The following is a 15,918-nucleotide window of genomic DNA, read 5'->3' as shown; positions in this document are numbered from 1 at the left end:
CTAATTAATGAGTTACATAGTCATTACATTTTAACTCACTGAAAATTGAACAGCACTCCACCAGAGTAAATGGTAATGCAGTTGAGCCTAGGGTCCCCATGTCTTAGCTGCCATTAAAAATAAGCATAAAGTTGTTTTCCCTAAGTAGATAGTTTTTCTTAAATGTTGTAATAGTGTGATTACTAAGTGTTTATGTGAACTACCATTGATTTTTCATTACACACCTTTGTAACTTTGGCTTACAAAATATTCCACGTCAACAGAAATAATGACTCATCTACAGTTCCCATGCCTTATACACCAGAAGTAAAATTAATGCACAAAGTAAAAGGATAAGATTTAACAAATTAAAGTGCCATTTTTGTTAGAACAACAGTGCATACTATTACTCTGTTAAAGTTGTTAGCTCATTTTGAATTAGCTATTATATTCTTGTGCAAGACATTTATTAGTTTTTATTCTTTGTTTTACTTTCACAAAGAACTACCAGATGCTGAGAAGTTATGGACACCTTATATCTGTTTGGACCAGATCAAAAGAACCATAATGAATTTTGGCAGAATACTTTGAATTTATTAAGAAAGGTTAAATAATGTATAAACCATCCACAATAAAATAACTATGAAAAATCACAAAATAGCACTAAAATGATCATCTAATAACTTCATTCTCATTTTTATTTGATAGCCCCTTAAATGTCACTCTTCTACAATATCATAATCTTGACTATCTGTGACGCTATTTCTCTACTGACTTCCTGTCCTGCGGGCTTGTTTCCTGAAGTGATACTTATATCTGCTAATATTTGATTGTCTTTTATATCAAACAAAAATTTCTTAACCTCTAACTAAATAGAGGTGTTGAAGATTCTTTGAATTGGAATCTGCCCTTTTTAATGTCCTTTTTATGCCTCTTTATGTCCTTTGTCTATTTTTATCTTAAGTTTTCAGTATTTTCAGTATCAGTTTTACATGCTTTTTATTATGGTGTGAGGTAGGGATCATTTTTTTTCAATAAATAAACACACTTGAAACAATTTATCCTAGTCTGAGTTGGAATGCTGTGCCTACTAAATCCTAAATTTTCATATACATGGGGATCTCACATTTGACCCTGTATTCAGTTTTATCAAACTATTGATTTATTCCCAAATGAATATCACACTGTTGGAATCGAAAGAGTTCATGTTATGTTCTGATACAGGGAAAACTTTTTTTATTTTTCTTTTAAAAAATGTTTACTATTCTTACACACTTCTTTTAATTCTAAAAACTTCATGAAAGAGTAAAGTGTTAAATTTTGTAGAACTTGACATTTTTTACAAAGTCAAATGTCACCTAAAGTTTACATCTTACATGTATTTCTGACAAATAAGATTAACACAATACTGTTTATAATAAACAAATAAGGAATATAATCACAGATAAAAGCTCCTTCTTGACATAAATTGGCACAGGATATGTCACAGGTAAGTGCAGTAGTCAAAGAAACAATGGCTGCCAGTTTGCCTTCTTACACATATTTTAAATCAAATTTTAAGTCAATTAATTCCCTAAAATCCCACTGGGGATATATTACTTCTAAATAAGCCTGTGACCTTATTTGTCTCAAGTGTTGCATTCTTCTAAAATCCCACTTCAAATTGCTTACTTTCACCTACTCCAAAGAGAATGACTCCATTGGTATATGATATTCTCGTAATTGTTCTCTTAGTGAATTAGCCAATGACTTAGTTCACTTTTGAACAGAGTATCTTAAATTTTGTGGATCAGGGACTTATGGAGAAGCTAATGAATATTGTCCCAAAAGTGTGCACCTACCCCCAAATGCAAAGGATCCACTAGAGGCAAAGAGACCAAAGTCAAGGATCTACTCTGCAAAGGAATCTCTACAAATAGAAAAGGAAACTTTATTCCATTCATGTTATTTTCATTCTAATGTTGTTTTCTTACAAGCTGGATCATAACTGTTCTTTCTCTTCAAAATCACTGTAATTTCTTTCTGTTTTCAGAGCCTTAGTCAAATGATGGCCTTACCTGATACCAACCCATGTATATCTCAGTGTGAAGAAAAGATCACCAGAGCAGAAGTTTTAAGGCTCAGGTCTGACTTCTATCATTTAACATTTATATACGTGTCTATTTCTCTGAGAATCAATATTCCCTGTGATCACATATAAAATGAGCAAAGTATCACTAGATCTGTTTATTTCGATTAAAAGAATCAAATATATCCTGTCTGAGAGCACACAAACTGAAAAGGTTTCATTATTACTATTTCCATATTTAAAAGTTCATCATTTACTGAGGACCTATATAAACCAGACACCAAGCAAGATCCTAATGTATTTAATGAGGGAGACATGTAAAATTGTGGTTGGTAGCTGCTACAGCATAGATATATACCAAATGCAATGTGAAGAGAAAAGCCAGAAGAGAGAATCCTGGAATAGAAAAAATATTCCTCTGCTGGTAGGAATATCCACACAAGTGGTATAACATATGAACAAAGTTTGAAAAGATATTCATGAGTTTTCCAAACAGATATGGAGGGGGTGGTGTAGGGCAGAGAGAAAGCAGTGTAGAAGGAAAAAGCAGCTTCAGAAAGAAAGACATGTAAAAGGCACAGAGAGCTCAGCACATGGCAAGAAGCTGAGTGTGATGATTTAGTGGGGTTTACAGAGGAGGATGAATAGCAAGACTTTCTGTGAGAAAGATAGACTGGGATAGCATTTTAAAAAGTCAGACGAAGAAATTTAGATTTTCTCTTCCAGGCAAAATAAAAATCATCCAACGACTTCAGACAAGGGGAAGATGAGGTTGGGTGGCCTGGGGTATAAAACAGGTTGGAGTCAGGACAGATTGGAGGCTATTGTTTAGGGGACAGATGATAAGGGCCTGAACCAGAGAAGTGGCAATGGGAAAGTACAAGAGATATCTCTGAGGGAGAAGCAGAAGATCATAGTTGTTTCTAAGATCCTGGAGTAAGGAGAGGAACAGTCTAAGGACACCTCTGGCTTTAGACCACCGGCTGAATGGTGATATGACACATTGACTGTATATGTGTCTATTTCTCTGAGAATCAATATTCCCTGTGATCACATATAAAATGAGCAAAGTATAACTTTTTTATGACTATAGGTCATAACTATAAATGCTTACTAGATAACCAGATTACCATATCTTATTTCTTAATATTTAGTTTCCAAAGTGGTGTGGTGAGGGTCCTGGTGATGGTGGCGTGTGTGTCGGGGACTGGAGGGTGGGGGGTCAAGTCAATCTAGCTGATGAATTTTAAAAAATAACATGAAATAATAACATGAAAGCCTTCTTCTTTGGAAAAAAATAGAGCTCCTATTTTTAAATGTAGAAAAATGTTCCTCAGGGTAAAAATAACCACATCTTTTGAAATATAATACAGTGCTATTTGGTATAATCCCTTAGCAACATTCCTGCTAGGAGCCAGGACTAACAGCATTTAAGTTATAGACTCACAAATTATGTATCTTTAAACTTGTAGACAGACACGTCTAATAAGCCATGACATGAACATTACTGTAGCCATGTTAGACTTGAGGCTTTTGAGTAACTACTACCAATTGCTAATAGGATTTAGTCTTTTTAGATTACAATTCTGTATGATGAGTGCCTCCCAAGACACTCTTCCAAACCCACATTAAAGTTTGAAGATAGAAATTAGTGACCAATTCATTATTGCATGTGTGTCTGTGTGAAAAGGTGTGTGTGTGACTGTATCCAAGGAGGAAAGTGAATGAATGTTTTTTTTCCTGAATATTAGAAGATCCCATTTACTCCCAAAATGCTTCTTGAAAGTAATTTCTAAACTTCTGGGTTTCAGGTTAGAGCCTGGAAGATGGGGACAGTGATTGTTAAATCATAGCCATGTGAGAAATGTAATGTCAGGAGATATGAGAGATATAAATTGTAGCTCCCATTCTACCAGTAAACTATCATGTTAAGTGATTAGCCATTCAGGACACATGTTTTTTCAAGTGTAAAAGATGGGCAGTGATGAACTAGGGTAGCTTAAATCTAAAGCCCTTCCCATCTTGACATCCCATAGTGTTAGCAGTCCTAGAAAAATGTCTCTTGTGGACACTGTTATCTATTTCCCTGTTACTGCTCTGTAAATGGGCAGCTGAATTATTCATAAGCTCTTCTTTCATTCTGACTGGGCCAAGGAGTGAAATAGGGGCTTCTGCATGGTCCATGCTTAGGGAACAGGTTCTTATCCTCTCTCCCTTTACTGCTTTCCTCCCACCACTTTCTACCACCATGAAACATACAAGGTACAAAAGTTCAGAATAAAAAATGTAAGGTGATGGATCCAGGACAGAATCTTCTTCTTAAGGCCCAAATTTTTAGAACACACAAAAAAAGTTGAAGTCAGTGCTTTTTAAAAAAGTCAAATACTATCTGCCTGTAAGTAGAAAATGTGGCAAATACAAATTTTGCCATACTTTGCTATTGATATAACCTTAATGTCTTCTCAAATTATTAAAATTTAAAGATGACAATTTTATGTTAGTTATTCAATATTTTTCAAAATGACTATTTCCTAAAATCCAAAGTCTCAGAGTCACTGATGTAGACAATTTAAATGACCAAGTTCTCAATCAGTTATTTTGGTAATCTGAAACTAAAATTTTGCTTCATGAACTTAGATTACCATTACACCTTTAATGACGAAAAAATACACTAGAACTGACAAAAATCAGTACAAATAATGGGGAAATATCTTCTTTAACCCAGAGTAGAAAAGTAAAAACCTGATTTTTTAGTACTTAAATATTGCAGTATAATTAATATTTTCTTTTACTTATTATACCAGCATATTTTAAAGGCTGCTGTCAAATATTTTGTAATAGGCATGGGATTTATATTGAGTACAATTATAGTTTTAAGCTATTTTCCTTCTAAAATACCTAAATCAAATATCAAGTCACCCTGATATACATCTATGTCATCTAGAATGTTTTTATATTATCCAAGGAATCACTATGCTATTTGAGCTTCCAACCTTAATTTTATTTTTCCATTTATTTAAACTAAAATGAAAACAGTTCACTCCTTTCTCCAAACCCCGAACCACCACCTCTGGAAAACAACAATCTGTTCTTTGTATCTATTAAGTTGGTGTTTGGGTTTTTTTTTTAGATTCCACATGTGAGAGAGATCACATGTTATTTTTCTTTTTCTGACTTATGTTACTTAGCATAGCATCCTCCAGGTCCATCCACATTGTTGCAAATCACAGGATTCCATTTTTTTGTTGTGGCTGAATAACATCCCCTTGTGTGTATATACCACAAGTTCTTTATCCATTCATCCACTGATGGACACTTAGTTTATTTCTATATCTTCGACTATTGTAAATAATGCTGCAACAAACATGGGGGTGCAGATATCATTTATCATTTTCTTTGGATTAATACCCAGAAGGTGAGTTGCTGGATCTTAAGGTATTTCTATTTTTGCTTTTTGGGGAACCTCCATACTGTTTTCCAGAATAGCTGTACCAATTTACATTCCCACCAACAGTTTAGGAGGGTTCCCTTTACTCAACATCCTCACTGATCCATTTCTTTTCTTTTTAATAACAGCCATTCCAGCAGGTATGAGGGGATATCTCATTGTGCTTTTGATTTGCATTTCCGTGATGATTAGTGTTTCTCAGCATTAGTTTCTTACTGAGAATACACAGCTCCTGCAGATTTAGGAAAACACATTACTGATAAGGAAAATATTTTGTTGTGTAAAAAGGAGTCAAATAATTAAATCATTTATCAGTTTAGTTAAATAGTTGTGACATTTTGAGGAACTATCAGTTAAAAAGATTAATTTGGTATGTGTATGTATATATATATTAAAAATATATATTTCATTTGATTCTCTCTGTACATAGAAATTCATTCCTCTGGTAATTTTATTATTTCAGAGTCCTTCTATGTTGAGATCAAAAGATGAACCTACCTTGTTGGATATAATTTGATTCAAAATGTATTTAACATACCTAACTTTTCCATGTAACCAAAAGAACTGACTGTGAGATATCTAAGAACTGCTTCCTTACTATTTATAAAAATTTCTTCATTAAACCATGTATACCTCTTACCCAATGCTTTAAACACCATAACTCATTTTCAAAATTTCAGTCAAGACAATAGTAATATTGGGAAATGCTACACATGCTAAAAATAACATGTAAAAAGATACATTTTCTTGATAATCTCTAGGGAATCATTCATCCATCTATCAGGCTTTTTCAGAGACATTACCTTGGCAGACAATATAAGCCCTCCATTTGGATGATGGTGTGTGCATGCACACACACACACACACACACACACACACACACACACACACACACACTGCACATTTCACACTTTTTCCCTTTTGGAAGATCACTGAAAACCACCTGAAATGTTCTGATTAGCTTTAATTCTCTGAACACTGTTTCATATTTATTACATTATATGTATTGTACAAAGTCAATAAATACTGGTTTGTCTCTACCGTGATCACTGACATCAGTGTAAACAGCCAGGATTTCAAAAGTTAAAAATAAAGGTTAAAAATCTGTTATTGCTTCCAGAGCCTATGTTGTCATTTAAAAAATAGGATTTAAATAATATCTCAGTTTTGTTTCATTTGGACTTTATGTCTTATGGTATCAATCAACAGAAACTTCATGCTTGGTTTTATACATTTCTTGCAACTGTTAACAAGTCCAAGTTCTGCACATATTATTTTAGGAGCCTTTGTTGAGGCAGGAGACCTCGGTTTCAGCACCACACACATTGACAATGTGCTACTGAACAAGTTATTTACATCCTCTAGAGCTCAGTGTTCTTATCAATAAAATGGAGATAATACCCTTTCATCTCACTTTGCTAATTGATTCAAATATGTTAACTGCGAATTTTCTGATAATTTTGAAACATTGCTGCTGTTCTTTTTAAAGAATGAAATACCCAAGCCCTTAAAAAATACATTTATTTGCAAAAGCAACTCCATTAGGACAAACTTGACCTTCAATATATGAGTGTTTGGGAAGTACATAAGTGATATAAAGACTTTTAAGTCTCAGGGTCTTTAAAAAAAGACAATGATTTATCAGATGAACCACATTGGAAGCAATTTAGAAATATCATACATCTCAATTTTCTATGAGCCATTCAACTAACGAGTTTCAAATAGAACAATTCATAAGTGTAGAGAGCATAGCAAAAAGTAAATTCAAATCAACAATCAATACCTCTCTTCCAATGAGCTTATTTTACCCCTCTACCCCCTCAGACATAGTCTATTTTACTAAAAAATGCAACCAATTAAGAGACTATACAAAGTCAATCAACCCACGGATTAATCTAGAACTCTTATTCTTATTTAATGTTTGTTAAGGGCTCAGTCTCACAAAATTTTCCTATCAATAGGTCAAATATACAAAGAGGCATGCTTGCTTTTATTCCACCATTGGAGGCCCACATACAGTGCTCAACTCAAGTAGAGGACATTCACCTCTTCAAACAAAGGGTAAACCTGCAAAGTGAACTTCAGCAGTCTGGGCTGTAAAAATGAAACTTCCATATTTATTTGTGAATGTCTGCAAATCATGCCAATCTTCAAAAGTTTAAATTGGTCTGAATTGCAATTATTAACCACAATCTCATTCCCTGTATCTAACAGATACACTGACATCATCATGAACAATGTCCAGTACCTACCTAGTACCACAGGAGTGTGAGGAAGGCAAAGGGTGTGAAGAGATTGTGTGCTGATCAGCACTGGGATATTCTATTTTGCCTGGATTCCCTTTTACTACAGTGTGTACAACAGAGAGAGAGAGGAAAGGAAGGTAGGTCGGAAGGAAGAAAGAAAGAAAGAAAAGAAAAACATATATTTGAACACACTTTAAGATTTGCTGATAAATCCAACTACTGTCAATTTGCTTTGGACAAACAATTCCAACCGCATGTTTTCTTATTTCCACCAGCCCTGGTTTATAATTCATAGTTACCCATCATCCAGATATGTGGTTTGGATGTGTAGCCCATCACTGTCTGCCTACCTCTTAGGTTAGATGATTACAGCTCTACTTTGCTATTAGGCTTGCCAAGTATCAGCAGCTCCTGAAACCTTATTTGTGTTCATGTTTGTGTGGAGCAGGGGATTCCTGGCTTGGAGGGGCCTGGGACAGGGAAGAAAGAAGCTGATTCTGGGTTGCTAGTAAAGGGACTGAGAGCAGGCCCCTCCTGCACCTGCATGCCTCCAGGAAAGGGACTGAGTGCAGGCCCACCTTCCACCTGCTTGCCTGAGTTAATCTGGCACTGACTCCTCAGAGTTGCTGTAATTGGTTCTTTTTCACACTACTCATTTCCTTGAAAAAGGAGCGGTTGGTGTCTGCTAAACTCTGGGTGACAAGCTGCTTCCTTGTCTTGTCTTCCGGAGCACTTTACACTAAGGGGAAATCACTATAATCAAACTTCTGCATCTTGCTTGCTGCTAAAATGAGGTGCTTTCTTGCTGGGATTTTGCAGGGACAACTCGATACACAAATGCTGGCACACACCACACATCGAAACGCATAACTCCCACAGCATCCTCGCTCCCTCCATTACCTCCCTCATTTCCTCCCTTAAGGATTGCTGAACATTTTGCTCCAAACTCTCCAAGTCACCCACGTGTTTGTTCCCCTTTTGCTGTTCAATTTACTTCCTGACTTGATAAAGGGAAAGTCCAGTTGTTGAGGCTTTTAGCTGCAATCCTGGCCCCAAACTGGCTCACCCATTCCCCTTTTTACCCCCCAATCAGATCTGCCCTGCCAGCCCCTTCACTCTGGGAGAATGGGCAAATTTATTGGATGTTACCCTATTTCAGACCCCCACCCCTCTTCCTTGACTCTTTCTACTCCTCCACCCAGAGGAAACTGAATTCACCCCGTTTAGTCCCACTTGCCAGGGTGGGATGGCAGTGGGTGGGAAGAGGGGTGGTGGGTAGTGAATTAGAAGCTCTCTCTCCTCTCTCTCTCTCTCTCTCTCTCTCTCTCTCTCTCACACACACACACACACACACACACACACACACACACACACACACACACACACACTCAGTTAACATTTCTGCCTTACTGTCAGGTCTCTGATACACACCCAAATCCTAGCCTCTCAAGCAAAGGCAGACACGCCCCTGCTCACCCTCTCCCAAATCCCAGAATAGAATTTAGCCCTGGGTCCAGGATTGCTGGAGATACATAGACCAACAAGGCGAGTCTGAGATCTGGGGAGGTGACCCCTTGCCTGCATAGGGGAGGGGCGCTCTGCACTCACCGCCTGAGTCCCTGGAACGACGAGGGCCAGGACATCCTGGATTTCTTCAGGCCCGGCCGGTGGCCGGTCTCCACGGCGTAGGAGGTGCGGTCCATGGCGCGGCAGTACAGGTAGCGCTCTGTGTCTGAGTAGCCGCGGTGCCGGACGCGGCCGGTGGCCCCGCTCGAGGTGTAGCGGCCACGAGAAGCCCCGGGCGGCGGTGGGGGCGGCGGCAGAGGGGGCGGCGGCGGGGGCTGCAGCGGGCATTGAGGCTGGGGCTGGGGCGAGGGCGGCGGCGGCGGGGGCAGGTGGTGATGGGGGTGCAGGAGGCAGACCTGAGGCTGCCGGAGCGGGTACTCGTGGTGCTGCTCGTGCCTCCAGAGGTGCTTAGGGGCTTTGAGCGTGGCCCCTCCGGCGCCGTCGCCGCCCTCGCCGCTGCCCGCCCCGGCCGGCACGCTGCCGCCCTCTGCCTCCATCCTGGCAGGCGGCTCCGCGCCCTGCTGCCCAGCCGGCTTCACGGCGCTGGCTGGAGCGCCTCCCCGATGCAGCCGCCGCCGCCGCTTCTGGAGCCGAGAAGAGGCTGGGCTCTGCTTCCCACTTGAAGCCACAGAGGCTCGAGGCGACCGAAAGGGGGCTCTGCCAGCGGGAGGGGTCACACGACGCAACAGAGCTTCCTACACAGTGTTTGTGGCAGAGACGCGCTCTTGGGCTCCCAGTTCGCCAAGACTAAGAAGCGCGATGCGGGGTTTCGCCAGCGGTGGGTCCCTCCTTCCTCCCTTTGGGCGCCGGTTGAGCGGTGAGAGCAGGAATTCTTAGCAGCGCGAGCCGGGGAAAAAGCAGCAGTGCCAGGGGGTAGCCGCTGCCTCGGTCTAGCGCCCCAGAGTCCTGATCCCGTAGCTGCTGAAAAGTTGGACAGCTCCTACTGGCGCTCTGGAGCTGTGACTGTGCCCAGCACTCCAGCCAGTCAGAAGTCAGACCTGTCCTCCTGATCCTTCCCCTCCCGGTGCCCCCGCCTTCCTCCCACCACTCCCCCTCCCACTGCCCGAGCTTTCCTCTTCACTTCCACTTGCCCAGTCCTATTTGACAAATGGAGCTTGGTGGGTGCCTGGCTGATTCTTAGAGCTTGTTGACGATGAACCTTGTGTTGGGGCTTCGAAAGATAATGGATGTGACCTGATAAAGTTGGCGGGAATGGTGTGTGTGCGCACCTCTTAAAAAATGGATCTGGCTGAAGATCCAATATTAGAATTAATTTGATCTCTTTACCTGGCATAGATTTAGATATTGTGCAGGTCTTTCCCATAGCAGGGAGAATGCCCAATGGTTCCTTTTGAAGATCTGCCTCCAGCTAGAACCTCCTATTGCTGCTGCTTCTGTAATTAAGGTCCCCAGGAGTGGTCCTAGCAGAAATCAAGGCAAGCTGTTGCCATTGATGAGTCAGCCTCGGGACCCTTTTTCTATTACAAACCTCTGGTCATCTTCGGTGGTTTCTGTCCTCTGTGCTTGCCTGCAATTTTGCCTTTCTGCCACTTCCAGCAAAACACAGCTCTATTACCATAGCATTTAAAAACATGTACCATTATTATTCCACAGAAATCAGAGTCATAAATCACACTAAATCCAAATTCACTTTTTGTCTTCCTTCAATTACTATTCTCCTGTGATGTTGAATGGTTTTGAGAAGTCAAGAGAATTTCAGAGCAACAGACACATATTTTCCTGTACCTTTTTACATTACCATATCACTTAAAGATCAGTCATTTATTCACTATGAAAATAATTTTAGAATTAGACTTTGTGGGAGTTACCAGTCTACCAAACATTATTTGAAGTATAATATAATTAGGATTCACAATAGCTTGTTGGCAGTGTAATTATGCTATTCTCTACACATACTCAATCTCAACATAATTGAATATGTATATTTTATGCATATCATATAATGAATATTAAAGTTTGACAGTCACGAACCATCTCTCAGATTCTTCCATGTGCTGTAAATCCAATGCTCTCCATACAGTGGATGCTTAGTATAGATGCAATTTTGGAAATAACATAAATGAAAATGAACACTCACTTTGCTTGTAGTAAGAATAGTCTCTGAAATGTATACAAGTGTACCCTTCTCATAGTGGGAGCAATTAAATTTAATATTGCGCTAAGAGACCCTTGGCATCTCTTAATGGGCTCCTTCCTTCCTTATTCTATGATAGGAAAAGTCCTTTCCTCCAACATTTCAGCCTTGGCACTCAGCCCATATATGCTCCACGCACAAAACCTGAGAATGACTGTGCCTTTGAAAGAAACAAGGCACTCTCCAAAGCACACTCTTCAGTGAAGGACAGAAAACACACTTGACGAAGGCATGCTCTTTCTCCCTGTTACGGACACAAGTGTGACTACCGGCAATGGCCGAAGCACTTTCCATGCTTAGGAAGGCATTGAACTTATATCTTTCCCAACATGAAAGGAGAGATAAGAAAATAGTTTGCAGTATACAATGCTCACTTCTTTTAATTCAGTGCATTATTAACATTCAATACCATTTCAAAGTATACAAACTTCTTTCCTCTGAAATGCTTGATACTTTTCCCCTCTACATTACTATGTTAAAGTACCTCTAGCTGAAAATTTTATTCTCACTTCTCAAATACTAACAGTAGAAGCAGTTTATAATCTTCTTCATAAAATAAACAATAACTCAAATCTAATCTGTTTTTCACTGTCCTTTTAATAAAACTTCCTTTTAATTCATGAACACCTTTTTATATATTTTTTTTAAGCTATCATTGATATACAACCTTATGCTCAGGTTTCACATGAGAAACATTGTTATTACTACAAGTCCCCACCACATACCCTGTTACAGTCACTGTCCATCAGTGTAGTAAGATGCTACAGAGTCACTACTTGTCTTCTCTGTGCTTTTACTTCTTGCACCTGCCACCACCTCCCTATATTATGTGCACTAGTCATAATACCCTTTAATCCCCTTCCCACCCACACTCCCCAGTCCCTTTCCTTTTGGTAAGCACTAGTCCATTCTTGGGTTCTGTGAGTCTGCTGCTGTTTTGTTCCTTCAGTTTTTGCTTTGTTGTTATACTTCACAGATAAGTGAAATCATTTGGTACTTGTCTTTCTCTGCCTGGTTTATTTCACTGAGCATAATACCCTCAAGCTCCATCAATGTTGTTGTAAATGGAAGGATTTGTTTTTTTCTTATGGCTAAATAAAATTCCATTGTGTATATGTACCATATCATCTTTATCCATTCATCTACTGATGGACACTTAGGTTGCTTCCATATTTTAGCTATTGTAAATAGTGCTGCGATAAACATAGGGGTACATATGTCTTTTTCAAACTGGGCTCCTGCATTCTTAGGGTAAATTCCTAGGAGTGGAATTCCTGGGTCAAATGGTATTTCTATTTTTAGTTTTTTGAGTAACCTCCATACTGCTTTCCATAATGGTTGAACTAATTTACATTCCCACCAGCACTGCAGGAGGGATCCCCTTTCTCCACATCCTCACCAACATTTGTTGTTGTTTGTCTTTTGGATGGTGGCTATCCTAATTGGTGTGAGGTGATATCTCATTGTGGTTTTAATTTGCATTTCTCTGATGATTAGCAATATGGAGCATCTTTTCATGTGCTTGGTGGCCATCTGAATTTCTTCTTGGAGAAGTGCCTGTTCAGATCCTCTGCCCATTTTTTTACTAGATTATTTGCTTTTTGGGTGTTGATGCATGTGAGCTCTTAACATATTTTGGATGTCAACCCCTTATCAGGTATGTCATTTATGAATATATTCTCCCATACTGTAGGATGCCTTTTTGTTCTGCTGATGGTATCCTTTGCTGTACAGAAGCTTTTTAGTTTGATGTAGTCCTGCTTGTTTCATTTTTGCTTTTGTTTTCATTGTCCGAGGAGATGTGTTCAGTAAAAAGTTGCTCATGTTTATATTCAAGAGAGTTTTGTCTATGTTTTCTTCTAAGAGTTTTATAGTTTGATGACTTACATTCAGGTCTTTGATCCATTTCAAATTTACTTTTGTGTATGGAGTTAGACATTAATCCAGTTTCATTCTCTTAAATGTAGCTGTCCAGTTATGCCAACACCAGTTGTTGAAGAAGTCATTTCCCCATTGTATGTCCATGGCTCCTTTAACATATATTAATTGGCCATATGTGTGTTTATATCTTGGTTCTCTATTCTATTCCATTGACCTATGGCTCTGTTCTTTGTCATAGAGTTTGATGTTGGGGAGTATAATCCCACCTGCTTTACTCTTTCTTCTCAGGATTGTTTTGGCTATTTGGGTGTTTCATGGGTTCATATCAATTTTAGAATTATTTATTCTAGTACATTGAAGAATGCTGTTGGTATTTTGATAGGGATTGCATTGAATCTGTAGATTGCTTTAGGCAGGTTGGCCATTTTGACAATATTAATTCTTCCTATCCATGAGCACAGAATGTATTTCCATTTGCTGGTATCTTCTTTAATTTCTCTCAAGAGTGTCTTGTAGTTTTCAGGATATAGGTCTTTCACTTTCTTTGTTAGGTTTACTCCTAGGTATTTTATTCTTTCTGAGGCAACTGGGAATGGAATTGTTTTCCTGATTTCTCTTTCTGCTAGTTCATCATTAGAACATAGGAATGCAACAGATTTCTATGTATTAATTTTGTATCCTACAATTTTGCTGAATTCAGATATTAGTTCTAGTAGTTTTGTAGTGGATTCTTTAGGTCTTTTTATGTACAATTTTTTGTCAGTTTAACATCTTTCTTACCAATCTGGATGCCTTTTATTTCCTTGTGTTGTTTGATTGCCATGGCTAGGACTTCCAGTACTATGTTGAATAAAAGTGGGGAGAGTGGGCATCCTTGTCTTGTTCCTGATCTCACTGGAAAAGCTTTCAGCTTTTTGCTTTTAAGTATGGTGTCGTCTGCGGGTTTGTCATATATGGCCTTTATAATGTTGAGGTACTTGCCCTCTATACCCATTTTGTTGAGAGTTTTTATCATGAATGGGTATTGAATTTTGTAGAATGCTTTTTCAGCATCTATGGAGATGAGCATGTGATTTTTGTCCTTTTCATTGAAGTAGTGGATGATGTTGATGGATTTTCAAAATACCATCCTTGCATCCCTGGAATGAATCCCACTTGGTCATGATGATGATCTTTTTGATGTATTTTTGAATTTGGTTTGCTAATATTTTGTTGAGTATTTTTGCATCTATGTTCATCAGGGATATTGGTCTGTAATTTTCTTTTTTGTGGTGTCTTTGCCTGGCTTTGGTGTTAGAGTGATGCTGGCTTCATAGAATGAGTTTGGAAGTATTCTGTCCTCTTCTACTTTTTGTAAAACTTTAAGGAGAATTGGTATTAGGTCTTCTCTAAATGTCTGATACAATTCAGTGGTGAAGCCATCTGGTCCAGGGGTTTTGTTGTCAGGTAGTTTTTTGATTACCAATTCCATTTCACTGCTGGTAATTGGTCTGTTCAGAATTTATGTTTCTTCCTGGGTCAGTCTTGGAAGGTTGTATTTTTCTAAAAAGTTGTCCATTTCTTCTAGGTTATCCAATTTGTTAGCATATAAGTTTTTGTAGTATTTTCTAATAAATCTTTGTATTTCATGGTGTCGGTAGTGATTTTTACTTTCTCATTTCTGATTCTGTTTATGAGTGTAGACTCTATTTCTTGACACGTCTGACTATGGATTTAACTATTTTGTTTATTTTCTCAAAGAACCAGTTCCTGCTTTCATTAATACTTTCTATTATTTTATTCTTCTCAATTTTATTTCATCTCTGATCTTTATAATGTCCTGTCCCTCCTTCTACTGACTTTGGGCCTCATTTATTCTTCTTTATTCAGTTACATTAATTGTGAATTTAGAATGTTCATTTGGGATTGTTCTTCCTTCTTTAACTGGACCTTTATTGTTATATATTTTCCTCTTAGAACTGCCTTTGCTGGGTCCCACAGAAGTTGGGGCATTGAGCTGTTGTTTTCATTTCTCTCCACATATTGCTTGATCTCTGTTTTAATTTGGTCATTGATCCATTGATTATTTAGGAGCATGTTATTAAGCCTTCATGTGCTTGTGAGTCTTTTGTTTTCTTTGAACAATTTATTTCTAGTTTCATACCTTTGTGACCTGAGAAGTTTGTTGGTACAATTTCAATCTTTTTTTTAATTTGCTGAGGCTCTTTTTGCGGCCTAGTATGTTATCTATTCTGGAAAATATTCCATGCACACTTGAGAAGAATGTGTATCAGGTTACTTTTGGGTGGAGTGTTCTGTAAATGTTGATTAGGTCTATCTGTTCTAATGTGTTGCTCAGTGTGTCTGTCTCCTTACTTACTTTCTGTCTGATTGATCTGTCCTGTGGAGTGAGTGGTGTGTTGAAGTCTCCTAAAATGAATGCATTGCACTCTATTTCCCCCTTAAATCTGTTAGTATTTTTTGCACATATTTGGGTGTTCCAGTGTTGGGTGCATAGATATTTATAATGTTTACATCCTCTTTTGAAATGACCCCTCTATCATTATATAATGTCCTTCTTTGTCTCTTGTGACTT

General features: G+C 38.5%; 2 protein-coding genes across 9 annotated transcripts in view; both read right to left on the bottom strand.

Annotated features, from left to right (window-relative positions):
• LOC140849205 (3',5'-cyclic-AMP phosphodiesterase 4D-like) overlaps nucleotides 1-10,309 on the bottom strand; it is a 93,635-nt gene extending 83,326 nt beyond the window's left edge. For all 3 annotated transcript variants that reach the window (XR_012130903.1, XR_012130908.1, XM_073236000.1), the window contains exon 1: nucleotides 9,350-10,309. Coding sequence is in view for 1 of the 3 variants with exons in the window: in XM_073236000.1 (XP_073092101.1) it covers nucleotides 9,350-9,804 (455 nt within the window). In the remaining 2 variants the exon portion in view is untranslated. The remainder of the gene's footprint in view (nucleotides 1-9,349) is intronic.
• Nucleotides 1-15,918, bottom strand: part of PDE4D (phosphodiesterase 4D) — a 1,476,836-nt gene that overhangs the window by 869,081 nt on the left and 591,837 nt on the right. The window lies entirely within an intron of this gene.

The sequence above is a fragment of the Manis javanica genome, chromosome 1, assembly GCF_040802235.1.
Source record: "Manis javanica isolate MJ-LG chromosome 1, MJ_LKY, whole genome shotgun sequence".
Lineage (NCBI taxonomy): Eukaryota > Metazoa > Chordata > Mammalia > Pholidota > Manidae > Manis > Manis javanica.
The sequence above is the reverse complement of the archived record's forward strand: the minus strand, read 5'-3'. Positions and strand labels throughout refer to the sequence as shown.